The 15298-nt window shown below is 31.5% G+C and overlaps 1 protein-coding gene across 1 annotated transcript; it reads right to left on the bottom strand.

Moving 5' to 3' along the window:
• Positions 1-7926: 7926 nt before the first annotated feature.
• LOC100782303 (ubiquitin carboxyl-terminal hydrolase 17) lies at positions 7927-14529 on the bottom strand. Its single transcript, XM_003544194.5, has 11 exons — positions 13806-14529; positions 11734-12886; positions 11563-11651; positions 11265-11350; positions 11007-11169; positions 10792-10912; positions 10446-10603; positions 10214-10298; positions 9925-10134; positions 8793-8854; positions 7927-8672 (listed from the first exon to the last, which is right to left on the bottom strand). The coding sequence occupies exons 1-11, from the start codon at positions 14105-14107 to the stop codon at positions 7964-7966; spliced, it is 3138 nt and encodes a 1045-aa protein (XP_003544242.1). The 5' UTR covers positions 14108-14529; the 3' UTR covers positions 7927-7963.
• Positions 14530-15298: the final 769 nt, after the last annotated feature.

Below are 15298 nucleotides of genomic sequence, written 5' to 3'. Positions count from 1 at the left end.
TTACGTATGCTACACTTATATTTAAAAATAATATTATATTTACATGAGATTAGAAAAATTAAATGATATTTATTAATTTTTTTAATTAGGGTAAAATTAATTATTTTTTTATATATGAGTTTAAAGAGAGTATTTTACATGAATAGTTAATCCTTATGGAATATATTAAGATTAATCAAATATATTTTATATATTCTCAAAAATCATTATTCCTAATAATCATAATTCCCAAATATAAAAAAGTTCTCTCCCGCCAAATCTCCCGCAAAATACCCCGTAAGACTCCTAAAATAATTTGCATTTTTTTTATAGTAATTGAACTGCGATTTTCATGCTTCTTGAAAACCAAATAACTTTCCTTTACGGTGTCTATGTGATATCGTACGAAACCCAGAACACGAAGAGTTAAAACCATAATCAAGCGAACTAATTGATGTTAAATAAATTGTGTTCATTATATATAAAGTACATTTACTAATTATTCATTCTGTTGTATAATAATCTTCATGTAAGAAAAAAAATATTTAAAATAATTATGTTTAATTTTTTAACATAATATTAATTATATTTTTTTTACTTATATCTTTTATAATATTAATTAATAACATGAAAAATAAAAATAAAAAAAATTAATAATGATAAAATTAATTTTATAAAATTATTATTTTCTTTCATCTATTTATAAATATGATTGACTTATATGAAATAATAGAAGACGACAATTATAATATGATGAAAAGAATAGTCTACATTTTGTACATTCTTTAGATTTGTATTTTCAAATTAAATTTAAATTTACACCTAAATCCTATATATCATAAAATTAAAGTGTTCAGATTTATTTTTACACCTGTTCACATTAACATTCACGCAAAATGAGCTAAACCCAAATATTTTCATGTCCATTGAATTGGAATTCATTTACTATAGTGGCATAAATAAAGTGGGGGAACTGCGGTGATGCACACCTTATCTTTCTTTCTACGACTGGATAAATATGCTGCCTGCAAAACCTTGAGTCACAGTATAGATAAAGAATCTTTCTTTTCTTTTCTTTTTTGTTGACGCTGTTTGGATGTGAATTATAGATGAAGCACAATAAAGTCTACAATTTTGTTATTTTAGTAGTATTAATTTAATAGTGGCATTCAAATATAGTAAATTTAGCGGTGATAAATAACTGTTGTATTATATTGAAATAGATATAATTGTTCATTAATATGATCCGCATAAAAATTTATTATATTAGACCTTGGCTTGAATTGTAATGATCAGGACTACAATATGCTTACCAATATATGCGTGTGTGATATATTTTTTTTGGGTGAAGTACAAATGCTAATGATATGCATGGCTGCGTTAGAAGATGCATCCTAAATGCGTAATGGGTGTAAATGGATATACGGTTTAATTAAGTTCTTATATTAATAGGGCTACAATTTATATCATTTAGATTTAATGTTGAGGCAGGAGTACTTTACGTAACTTGTAGTATCGATCCGTATGTACTTCCATGCATATAAATAGAACGCGTATAGTATTGGGTACATTCCAATTTATTGATCTAATTATAAGAGTTTCATTGTGGCATAGATTCTATTCTAGGGTAGAGACAAATGGACTCTGTGTCACGGAAGGGGTCGAATTCCATACGTAAAACACTTTTAGGTGTGGGAGCTATAATTTCACATATTCCCTTTCTGTTGTTTTTGTATAAATATTGAAAATTAAGTCAAGTGCCATATTAATCCTTTACAATTATTTTCTTCGGCGGGTGATAATGTTCTCCTCATATAGATGTTGGTATGTTGTGTAAAATGATACTCATATATAGATACTACTCAAAGATATGTTCTACGGGTTGGAAATTCCATATTAATTAGTGATATAATCAAATTAATGTATATTAAATAAGGGATAATTCTTCTCTATATATATATATATATTACTTTCTTTATAAAATACTATTTAGATTAAGAACATTTGTAGAAAAAATTTATAAAAAGATGTAACATCACCCATATATTAAAATCTTTCATTATGGCCTTTTTCAATGTTCATCTTTTAATTAACAGTCAGTTAATATTATTTTTATTTAAAGGAATGATTGGAATAAAAAAAGAAAATAGAGTATTTGAGTCTCATAAAAACATCTTTCAGCCGAAAAGATCAATTGTCTATAACTTTTGAATGAGAGGAGTGATTAAGCTAGAATTTATTATTGAACTTTGTCCCTATGTGACTGATTTGTTAGTCATAAATCCAAAACAAAAAGGTTAACACTTAATAGACCCGCAATGTTCGCTGTCGGTGAGTAACCACACTCTTTCTTGTTTTCTTCAATTTCCTTTTTCTTTTGCAGCTTGTCTTCTAATATGGATCATATAGGCATGTACATGTTACTCTAATGTTATTGTGTAAATCTAATTGTGTCATGAAAGCTGCTGCGTAAGCTATACGATCTGATGGATTGTAAGGGTATTATTTTGTACACGGGGATTTGTGTAGCAATTACATCTTTCCATATACTCACACTGATGTATGTAGCAAGATTCTAATTGTTTACACTAATACCTGGACAGTTTCTGATGCTAAATCATTTGTGATTCTGCTGGTATTGTTGCAGTGTTTCTCAATAGCACTGGAGGATAATTACTCTTGTATTTTGGCACCCCTGGTGCTTCTTATCAATACATATTTGCCTATTCAAAAAAATGTAGATGTGCCGAGCCTTACTTTATATTTTGAAGGGGGCAATTAATACTTTTCATATGTTGTTGAAAATTCGTTAAGAAAGAACACTTCAACCTTATTGTATATATAGTTTTTTAAATCTCTTTGGGGTTTTGACTTCTAGGCCAAAGATATGGCATTTCATATTTTTAAATGACTTTTACTAACAGCTTATGCATATATTTGGAATTTTTAATTCAAGTCTATAGCATACCAACAATATTAGCATGAGAATAGGACACTCTTTTCTTTTGTTAAAACGTGTAACAAAGAAAAAAAAAAACATTAGGGTTATCTTGGTAGTGAGACCTTAAATAAGTTGCATGAAGTTTTTAAATACAAACATAAGACAATTCAAGTATTTGCTTTAGGTACTATAGAAAAATATTTTTTTAGCATTAGTATTATACAATTTTAATTATCAATTGATCTAATATAGTGGTAACTAAAAGATGTAGTTTGTCTTTAGAGAAAAGGATTCAAACCATACTAGAGAAAACGAAAAATCATTTTTATTTTTTGGCAAGATCTTTAACTTTTTTGGTTAGTCTCCCAAAAAATTTGTTTTGAGTCCTAAAAGATGTTTGACTGACCCTGAATTTTAGTACTAACACTGTATAAACGAAAACATATTTTTATCACATACATGTGTTTGTTTTTGTATATTTTATATACACAAATTATGTAAAGTAAACTTGTTCTTTACACCATTTCAATTATAAAACTTTATTGGTACTATTGTAGAACCTTTTAAAATTAACAAATCAATCCTATTGATAAGCACTTTCAACGTTATTAAAGAGTTGTTTTTCCAAAAAAAAAAACAGAAGAAAAAAAACGTCAAAGAGTTGCTTTTTCCTTTGCTTTTATTATTTTCTCCACCTTAACTTGCTTAACAAGAAAGTAGAGCACACTTAAGAAAAAGAACGCACAATTAATTACTAATCAGCAACTTGGGGCAACACCAGCAAGCAAATGGATAAGTATGTATATGCGTATTAGATAGTTATCACATCAGTGATTAGAGCATTGAAACACTTAATAGTTATTTCCCTTTCTTCACTCGTCACTCAATTATTTTAGACCAAAAAAATGAAATACGATAATGGGAACGCGATAAAATTCGTAACCCCAAAAAGGAAAAGGGTACAAAGGGACAAACCTCAAGTCCTGTCTGTCTGTATCGAATGGATTGGATTCCCAGCGACAATGTCCTCTTAAAATTGAATAGACATGATCTAGAGCTTTTGCTACCATTTTTGGGCAACTTGACAAATTGGATCCACACTAACTCTCTTAATTTTATAGGTAAGACTTAAGAGATGAAGGTATTCTTTAATTCAATCTAGGTATTCTTGAATCCATTCAGCCATAGATTATTCTTATGATATGTGATTGTTATTGTTTGAAGAAATTTTTACATAAATAAAATTAAATAAATTATTTTTCATTGTAAATATAACAAAATTTTACATAACTCCATAAATCATAAGGATTTCTCCCATTCTTTAGTATATGATATGTTTTATTTAGTATAAATTAAAATAATATGATAATTTTAAAAAATAGTACAATTTATTTGTATTGTTTTATGAATGATTATCATGTACTACTTTTTAAAGTGCATCTATAATATTTTCAATTGTATTTTTTAAGTCGGCTCTCTCTCTATAGAAAGAGGGCTTCTACATGAAATTAAATTTGACTCTTTTAAAATGAAAGAAATGTATTTTATTGATGAAGTATAGTAATAATAATTATTATTGTTTATAAAATTAACAATTGAAATTGAAATTAAATTTTTCTGTATATATATATATATATATATGATTTTATTATAATTCTTAATCATTGATTTTTTTTTTCTAAACAACAATTGTGAGTATATTTTATTTTCTAAAATGTAATTTCTTATGTTTAGCAAAATCTTATTAGTCAAGAGATTAAGAGATTTATAGTTCAGTTGGTTGACTACAGCGCATTAGTTAGTGTAAAATCTTGTTAACTGAAAATTCTTTACTTTTTTGTTGGGTTAACGTAATTTTTAAGTAAAATCAAATATTTAAGCGTAAAATATATAAATTATAAAGGTTAACTTGTTTTTTTGTACGGTATAATTTTTTTGGTACAGGATTTAATCTATACATCTTTATTCTCTAAGTGTTTTTGAAGAGATATCGGTATTTTAAAGACTTAATTGATTTTTTATTTCTTAATAGTCATTAAAATGTCATTAATAGTATAGACATCTGTAAGAAATTTAATTGACAGAGATAATACGATTGAGTTTTTTATATTTTATCCGCATTTGTGAACAAGTCTTATTGAAGTCTTATGGGATCTCCATTGATGTACAGTAGCGTCTTAGCTAAAATGATTTTTTAATAATCATTATCACTTCCATTACAAATAATTTCCAGATAATAATCACTAGCTATATTACTAAGTTTATTGAATGAAAAACTAAGTCTTATCAATAAAAAAAAAAGAGCAAGTCTTAAAAATATTGATGTACCTGTAAAAAAAATAATGTTGGATGTAACTGACTTTTTATTATATATATATATAATCCTAAGCATCTTTCAATCCTCACGCTTTGTCTCATTAAAAGTGAAATATAGAAAGGGAAAAAATGAGAAAGAAATAGAATAGAAAAAGTATATTGTTTAGATGAATAGAAATAAAATAAAACTCTATACTTGTTTAAATGAGTAAAAGAGAACATAGAAATAATAAATAAAGTGTACGAAAAATATTTTTATAGTAATTAAAATTAAATTCAATCTAAAGATATAAATCCTTTTAACTTAATTATTTTTATTTTACTAAAGTTTATTTAATTTTTAAGAAACTAAAATAAAATAAAATATCTGATCTATTCAAAAAGCAAAAAAATTGAATAAGATAATGTGATTAGTTAGGAGATAATTGAGGAAAAAAATATCAATTGAGAAAAATATCAATTGAGAAAAAGATACCCCAACCCCATTTTTACTTTTGTTCTTATAAATTCTCTTTTGTGGAGTGATGTGTCACAGTAACTTGCTGTTTTACTACTAATTGACTTACAGCACCCCACTTCATTTCCATTATATTTTGTCTCCAATAGGTGAAAACAAACTTTGGTAGGATCCACTAAAATTATTCTGTTTTTTCTTTCTATTGTCATGTCAATCATACTATATATGAAGAGCTCCAATTTTTACCCTAATCCATTTTTCCAATTCATTCCCTCATAAATCGTACAAGATATGAGAAATGTTAAAAGAACTTACTTTATATTGATCAAAAGAATAATACAAGCTCCAAACAAGAAGACCTTTAAGCATTTGAATATAACAAAGAGAGTATTAAGTTCGTTTTGTCTTGCACCTCTATAACTCAAGTATGAAATCTCAAGATGCTACCTCACTTGCCCTTGCTATGTAGTTCTCCTGGGCTTGAGATGTTGTTTTCATGTGATTTCGAGCCTCGAGATACTGTTTTATTTTGGAATAAATAGTTAATTTGATCCTTAAAGTATTATTGCTCCTTCTAAATGGTCCTTAAATTATGAAAAATTATTTACGTATCCTAAAAGTATTAGAAATTATGCTAATAAGCAGTGTCTTAAATATTGAAATATCATTCAAATTAGTTTTTGAATTTTACTGATATATATCAAATAAGGATTAAATTGATGAATATTCAATATTTTAGAAATTACTTAAATAATTTTATTATTTTTAAGGACGATTTAGAATAGAAGTCAATAGTTTGGAGTGATGGACTCTTTTGGGTTTCTTTTATCAACTTATTTTTAAAATGAATTTATTATAAAACATATTTACTGATATGAATCTATTTTGATCAAATATTAAATCGAACTAAAAATTTGATGATGTGACATGTATAATAGTTGTTTCATTCCAATCATCGGTACCAGTTGTCTAGCTAACTTCGGAAACACAATCAATCACCCAAGTGTAACAGTTTGTATAGAAATAACAAATTTTATTTGTTATTTCGTCAATGGCTACTTCAACCACTTTTCTTTGTCCAATGTCACATCAAATATATTGGAAGTAGCAATCTTCAAGCAAATGTATAATTTAAGATATATTTTCTAGCAAATTTAAAATAAAAATATTTTACTATTTCAAATTATATTAATATTAAAATATTATTATATTATATGAAAATATTAATTTAAGTTAATAGATATTATAATTTATCATTTTAAAAAATAAATTTGATATTTTATGTGGTATTGCTGAGTTATACTGATTTTGCTTAAAATATTATTTAACAATTCTTATTCCTTTTATAATTCATTTTTCTACACTTATTTTATACTTGTTTCTATCTTTTTATAATTTATTATTCATTATATCTAATTTTTTTTTACTAAAATATCATCATCGTATAAGGCTTTTATGAACTAGTGTGCCGTATCTCTCCTATTGCTATTTCTTTTACTTGTTCGAATAGGAATAAATAAGGTGGTAACGAATAATAAAAATAAAATTTAAGAAAATTCCCTATCTATTTTAAGATTTACGTGCCTATTTTAATTTGTCTCATATTTACGTGCCTATTATTCTGCATATAAGAGTGCCATATAGGAGATTTAAAAAGAGCATAAAAGAAATAGCAATTTCTATTTGCTGTTTCCTGCATGTGCAGTTCACATGTCAAGGGATACCGGAACCAACAACTGCATTATGCTGTTTCTCAAGCTGGTTGCAGGAATCAGTAATTCTTAGTTATTGTTTCTTCCTACTACCTCAAGGAGCTAATCCATTTTTGTTGTTTTATACTGCATCATTAGTTATTTATTAGTCATCATTGTGTTTAACAGCTGCAATTTTATTAATGTAATTGTTAGCCTTGAAAACATAATTTGCAATCGCTGCTTTACGTGAAAGTCACATCCTCATTCTCCTTAATTTTTTAAATAAAAAATTACATAAAAACTCACGTCAGTAATATCCATCAGAACAAACCCATTTTAAAAATAAGTTTGTAAACGATACCCAAAAGGATCGATCAATCACTCCAATAGTTTGGTAACATAATTAGTAGTTTATTTTGTGATTGGGATTGTGACTTGTGATGTGCACATATGGTGTGACTTTAGTCTTGGTGAAAATAGAACGCTGCTTACAACAACACATTACGTGGAGCTTCCATGGTGTTATAATTTACTGTTCATGGCCACCAAACCTTGGTATGGTATTCAATAAAATTTTCAATCCGTTCTGTCCCTAGAATTTGTATATGATACACCAGAATTTCTATCATTAAAATGGTTGGATCCTGCTCTCTGTACAGAGTCAGTATCCCTAAAACTACTGCAGTTACTCCTACTTGTAGTTGTATCTAACTTCCTATGCTCTATATTTGTGTCAGGATGAAAATGAAAAACACCTCCCCCACTCCTTTTAACATCCACTACTCTGTTCCTGTACAAAAGACCGTCTGAAGGAGATGGCTGGAACCCAGTTGAATGTGGCAAAACTACTGAATCATGGTCTATATCAGAAGAGGGAAAATATCTAGAGTGGGGAGAGGATGACAATGCAGGGGAGATGCTGGAATCAGAATTTCTCAATATGCCGCCTGCGCCACGTCCCGCATCACTGAAAATATAATCTGCAAAGTCATCTGTACCGGTTGAATCACTTGTGCTATCTGTACTACAAGAACCTTCATCAGAATTGCTGCTGATAAGGGATGAATTATCACTTGACGAGTCATCTTCCAAAATCATTTTCGGGTGGAGAAACTTCAAATAGAGTGTATCTAAGGAGGGTGAACCATCTGGAGAAGTCAAATTAACACCAGCACCGGTAGGTAGTCGCCTCAACTTCATTGTGGCAGTTTTTCCCTTGAGTTTCCATTTTGAGTCTGAAGATACTATACTGTTCCTGATTAATCTTGGGGCCCTAGGTGAGCACCTACCAGGTGGTTCAGATAGTCAGAGATGCAGATAAGATAATATAATAAAAATAAACCTTACACAGAAGCAAAAAAATAAGATGTTAACAAAAAAAGAAATCAATAATCAGATGGGCTACCTTGCATAAAAAAGCATGTATGCTCCTTTAGCCAAGACACTTTCCAATTCAACAGCTGTTACCTGCAAGACAAGTATGAGAGATGATTAAATAAGTTCTAAGCGACAACTGCAGTGGAAATATCAATAGATCAAATAGACTTTGTAATTATTGCAGAGAAACAGTGTCTTAAATCCACAAACACACTGCAAGTCCAACATTGGTATCCTTCAGTGTAGTGGTCAAACTCACTAAATCTAGTGAATAACTAACCTAAAATTAAGTCTTCTATGCAATCTATGTGGGATTTAATATAGCCACATCAGGGGTTTTGCAAATTTCCTCATTGGCAGAATTAATTTTTCAACTGACTTGAATGGTTTAACTTCTCATGTAAATTTCAATGAATTAACAGACACATAAAAGTTCAACCTTCACTAATTAGCTTAAGCTCTCCACACAGACTAAATTGCTACTTTGAAAATTGACATTACACCAACAGTAAATCTGAAGGAAAGGTAAGAAAAGGTTTTGGCAGCAAATTGGCCATGGGATCTTTCATTCACGAACCTCTGCCAGTTTTTACATTTTGTCTATCATGCATGTTTGGATTAATTTATTGAGAATAGTCACTTTTTTTTATTTGCAGCTTTATGAAAGCACGTAAAAAATTATTTCCCCAGAATTAATCTTTTTCTCTTGCAATCATAGGTAGAAATCTGATTTGCATGTTCAAACACTGAACCCAGAAGCAGCTCAAAGGTAGAAAGGGCATTGGTTTTATGAAACAAATTTGTTTGTGCAGCTTTCATTCATACTCAAATCAGGCTGTTTCCCTGGCCTTAATCATTCATTGATGAAGCCCTGTTCAGGCTGGTACCTTGCTATGGTTAAGAGTTTTATTTGGATTATAAATAGAATTACTGATAATGAAGTCTTAAGTTCTTTTCATAGAAAAAACAAAATTAATCCACTAAGATTGTGTAATTAAAATTTTGCTCAAATATTGCTTATAACAACCTACAGAGGATCACTTTAGCTTATGATCTTATTGGAAGAACCACTAATTAAGGAAAGCATAAATCCAAAGTACAATTAAGAACCAAAGAAATTTGCTCTCAAGATATGCAAATAAATGGAAACTAAGACATACCACACTATCATCAACCTTGAACCACCTGCTTTGGAAATTCTTCACATAGCACACATAATGACCTGAAAAAGCAGCATTCATGATATCCAGGTGAACAACTACCCCATATAGCCTGTATATAGGCAAATCACTAGTCCCACTCATGAAAGGTGCCAAGTCCAGTATTTCTGGAAACCGAATAGGTTTATTGAGCTTCCCAAACTTTCCCGACTGCAATAACACATAACAAATATTAAATCTTCACACAAGATGGGTGATAAAATCTTATCCATAAATGTAACACAAATACCTGAAATCTCTTTAATGCAATAGTAAGAACATTAGGTGCCTCCGAAACTGTCATTTTCTTCTTGGCCTTCTCGTAAGATTTACACCTGCTCAACACAGAAATGTAAGGAAACTCTTTCAACTGCAATAATTAGTAGTCCAAACCATGTGCCAAAGATGACCACACTGAAAAAAAGGTAAGATCTGATAATAATATTGAAAGTTTTCATGAGGCTTCTCCAAGATCAACTAACCTGACACAGTGGTACTTGTTTTCTCCATCCAGAGTCTCAGCACTTGTAAACTGTTGAAGGGCCTCCTCCAGGGTTGTTATCTCCCCTTCTATCTCAACTGTCAGATCCATCATCCTTTCTTGACACTCAGATTTCCCTCCACATTTCATGCATTTTATCTGCCAATACATTATCAGCTTTATGTTCATTGCCCATCTTACTTGCACTAGTGGATCATATGACAAGAATAATACCATTATCTATTTCGAATTTGAAAACAGCCCAATAATGTATTGCACCTATAAATGGAGAAGGTACGAAAAAATTGCAGATAACTGCATTTTTTAAGATGGAAAAATAATTTTACCTTTGATTGGAGGTAACCTCCAAATGTTAGGCCCATTAAATTAGTTTCCTCTTTCAATGAATCTGACATGTTATCCCCAGATTCCATAAGGCAAACAGATTGCATTGTCTCAACAGCAAGCCTGTCAAATGTGTATGACTCATTAAATTGAAGTGAAATATGAAACAAGAATTATGAAATACAAATGTACACTGATTCAATGATGTAAACAACACCTTAGAAATTCATGTGCATCTTCTTCTCTTCCATTACCAAGTTGACTCCCAATATTCTGTAGTTGAGAAAGTATGCCTACAGGTGAGATGGGAGAGTTTGTGTCTTTTGACTTCAAAATCAAACTTTCAAACTCACAGGTGAAACACCATTTTTTATTTGCACCTGGAATTGACATTAAATATTAACCCCAGGGAACAGTTACACAGTATTCAAGAATATCAGATGATTCCAATATGAAACTGTGATTGCATACATACATGATTTAGAATGAAGTCCTTGAAGCAAATAAGCAGTCAGGGGAGGTGTAAATGCCAAGCACTGGAGTACAGCATTAGCATAACAGCTGCAAAATTATTGTAAAATTAATAAAAGGAAGTAAATCCTACGGCTATAAGGCTATATAAGTGGCAAGAACCTAACAATTTACATTGATTAATTACCTATTTAACAGGGAAGAACTTAATGCAGCCACACTATTAAATTACATCATATAATCATAAAGCAATACACATAATGCACACTATTTCTCATATACAAAAAATAATTTAAAATTACCTGTTTCCACAGTTTATAAGGCCAAATGGTTCCAACTCCACTCTGTTCCAATTATAAAGCTTGACAAACAAATCATATGGAAAAAGACCCTGCAACAAATATTAATAGACAATGTAAGATAATGGTTCCTTAAGGCACAGAAGAACATAAAAAGACTTGTTCAAGTGTAACCTTATCACTGTATTTTCCAGTAATATAACTCCCAACAGCTGATGGAAAGGGTTTAGACAACCTTGATCCTCTAAGCTGACCAGAAACTTTTAGAACAGATGTTTTCAGGTCATTTTTAGAATTTGAAGTAGCAGTGCCAGATAGGATGCCATTATTCCCACCTTTTGTACTATAATGTGAATGCTCTTCAGTTCTAGAAACTAACTTAGTATCAGCAACTGCATGTGGCAGACATCTACTTTCTGATGACTTCAAGGTGCTACCAGGGTTGATAACATGATTTGATACCCTAGAACCAACTGTTTGCAAATTATGGATGCTCAAAGCATCAGCACAACCTAAAGAATCACCCTCATTTTCTGAAGATGCTGATCTTGCACATGGCATATTATTAACTGACTTTGGAGCAGAATCATCAGAGTGGGATGAAAGAGGCTCACTATTAGAGCCATCTTTTATCCTCGTGGAATCACGAGTTGTATTCCAGAATCCAGAAGACACTGTAGAAGGTTCAATTGCTGCCCCTTTCCGTATACGCAGACCAGAACTACCATTTGATGTGAGCTTACTCTCTTCTTTACCAAAAGCAGGCCTAACTTGATTTAATTTATGCATTGCAGGATAACCATCAACCGAATCAACCAAACTAGCAAACTTAGGTGATAATGGAATGGATTCGCCAATGCTATTACGACTTGAAGTGGTATCAGAAATGTCATTGGTGGGGTCCACAAAATTATGTCCCTCGCATCTCTCATACTCATTCGAGGTGACACTCTCACAGACAGAAGAATCATCAGATGATTCACTAGCACCAGTGGAAGCTGAGAATCCAGAGAATGAGTTACTAGATAATTCAGAATTAGAGCCTGTAACATTTCCCTCTTGAAGAGACTCAACTCTTACACTATCATCCTTTGCACGTGAAATATCAGGAGAACACCTCATATCAGACAACGGGGGTTTCTCAGATGATGTTGCATACTCTGTGCTTTTAGTCTGAGACTTCTCATCATGGATTCCACGATAGTCTGGTTCTGCTACCTTCTTTCCAAGATCACTTACCAGATCCTCAGTCTGGCAAGTTGGACTGGGAGGATGACATTTATCTTTGTGACCTTGGCGCCAATGAACAATTTGGCACTTTCCAGAACTGAAACACATGAAAACAAAGATAAGCAATATTAACATGATAACTTCTTAAAAAATACAAAGACATAAATATGCAGAAAAAAAACAATGAATTAAAAACTCAGTAATATGGATTGGACCATCAAGTCAGCTAAATCACTCAACAAACTGCAAGAACACAAAATCCAAACACCTAAAGAGAGTCTTTAAAAAAGAGAGACCATGAACGCAATATTTCCAGCGATCATATTTCATCCTCCAAACTTTAAGAAGAAAATTATAAAGCGCATATTTGATTTCGCATTTGCCAAGGGGAACTTGCGTTTCATATGTGATCTCTAAAAGCTATAAAGAAAGAGTAGCTTCTCCTTTGGACTGGGATGTGACGTGCTATACGTAATTTTTATTTCCTCACACGATACCCCATCATTTTGTAGAAAGGAACAACCAACTAATCTCGCAAACGTTGATTCTACTCAAGAATGAACCAACTGAATGATCCCAACCTCAAACCAAATTTTTGCGTGTTCTTCATCTGCGGCTTACTAGAAAAGGTAACATATCGTAGGCTAAAAACACAACACAAAACCCACTCCACAAAAACAAACACTTAAGACCAAGAAATCAATAGCAAACACCATACAGATAAAAAAAATCACAGCACAAAACCCAAACCCCCAAAACTAAAATATCTTTATCCGGCACACAGCAATAACGAAAGCCTTTAAAAACAAAAGGATAGAAATGTTCAATTTTTCTTTTCTATTTTATTTTTCTACAATAAAAGCACCTCAATTTGAACACATCACCTCATAATTCCTAAAGGCTTAACTAGCGCCAAGTTCACTCAGAAAGAAAAAAATCATGCAACACTATATAGCAAAGAAAAAAAGAAAAAAGAAAACCCAACTGCATAGAAGAAATTGAAATCAAAAGCGTACCAGTAATGAACCGCTTTGCACCTGGCGCAGCGCGTGGTGGTGGGAGAGTAACACACTGCGCATACTTTGTTCTTCGGCGGTGCTGAAACGATGCCGTTTTGCTGGTAGACCGAAGCCTCCGACTCTGACTCGGCCCTCACGGACTCCTCCTCAGCGAGAACGAGGAGCCTCTTAATCTCCTCTGCCCTGGCAGCCGCCCGCTGGCACTGGCGCCGGACGACGAAGGCGATCGCCGGCACGATGAGGCCGACCACCGCGACGACGACCAGGCTCCAGAACCCTAGATCGATGGTGACACGCATTTATCCAGCGAAGGCAACGCGACGCGCCGCGGGGGCGCGTGGAAAGTAACAACGGAGAGTGCGATCGCGGAAAGAGTCTCTTTTCGATTGGGCGGTGACGTAGTTGCCGGTGAGATTAGCGAGGAAGAACACGCGGAGCGAGAGAGGATGAGGCATATGTAGCTCGAAGACGCAGAGTGAGAGATTGGTGAAATGTCATGCGTGAATAACTGTGTTTGGAATTTTAGAATTTATAAACGAAAAAACGAAAAGAGGAATAGAAGAAGAAAGATGGTGGAATTGAAACTGTGTTTGGACTTGCGATTCGGGCAAGAGAGAAGAAAGAAAGGGAAATTGCTGGCTACTGCTTAGAAAGATGAAGAAAATGGAATTTCACGGTAAAAAGAATTTGAGAAGAGAGAGAACTAGAAAAGAACCTGGTCAAGACGCGGTAAATAAAATAATGTGTAATTAATTATTTATTGTTGAGATAGGTCGTTACGGAATTTAAGAAATTGAGGGTCGACGGAAAGGAATTTTGTTACCCTCAGCTTAGGGAACAGTGAAGTGAAAGGACTGAATTACATATTCTCTTGTCGAATATTCCTACTCGGATAAATTCTGTTTTTTTTTTTTTTAATGGTCCATCTGATTAAATTTTCTTGGGACATAAGAAACTGAAATAAGAAATTTTTTTATTGAAAAACATAAAATTATGTTATTGATAATTTTTTATTATATTTTTTATGATTTTTGTAATAAATATTTTTTATTTTAATGTAAGAGTGTAAAAGAAATCATAAATAATATAATTTTGTCCATTTTAATAAAAATATTTTTTTAATTTTTTAACTAAGTATATAGTATTTTTATTTTAATAGAGCCTAATTACTGAATTCAGCACTTTGGTTTAATTTAAAAATACTAATCTTTCATGTGTCCTTGAGTATAAGGTGTGTAACGGTTTTTACGAGGAAATCAACACGTTAATGTCTTCTGTTTGTAATCTTTAAGATAAGAAATGAGATTATTTCATTAAATTTTGTTTGAGATAAGGATATGTAGAAATAAAAAGCATTGAAGTAATGAACAGTAAATCCACAAGCTTCTATAAAATTTAAGAAATATATAGAAAATAGATAGTAGTTTATTGTGTCCAATCTTTGACCAGTCAGTTAATATTTTCATTATCTTTGAATTGTTTGTAGTCAT

Source organism: Glycine max, chromosome 14 (genome assembly GCF_000004515.6).
Source record: "Glycine max cultivar Williams 82 chromosome 14, Glycine_max_v4.0, whole genome shotgun sequence".
Lineage (NCBI taxonomy): Eukaryota > Viridiplantae > Streptophyta > Magnoliopsida > Fabales > Fabaceae > Glycine > Glycine max.
Note: the sequence above shows the minus strand (reverse complement) of the source record. Positions and strands in the feature narration are given on the sequence as shown.

Excerpts from the sequence above, each read along its gene's own strand:
- LOC100782303 (XM_003544194.5), bottom strand. The coding sequence starts at position 14,107 with ATGCGTGTCACCATCGATCTAGGGTTCTGGAGCCTGGTCGTCGTCGCG. Across the intron at positions 10,604-10,791 it reads GAGGTTACCTCCAATCAAAG|ATAAAATGCATGAAATGTGG; the intron begins GTAAAATTATTT and ends ATGTATTGGCAG. Across the intron at positions 8,673-8,792 it reads TACATGCTTTTTTATGCAAG|GTGCTCACCTAGGGCCCCAA; the intron begins GTAGCCCATCTG and ends ACCACCTGGTAG.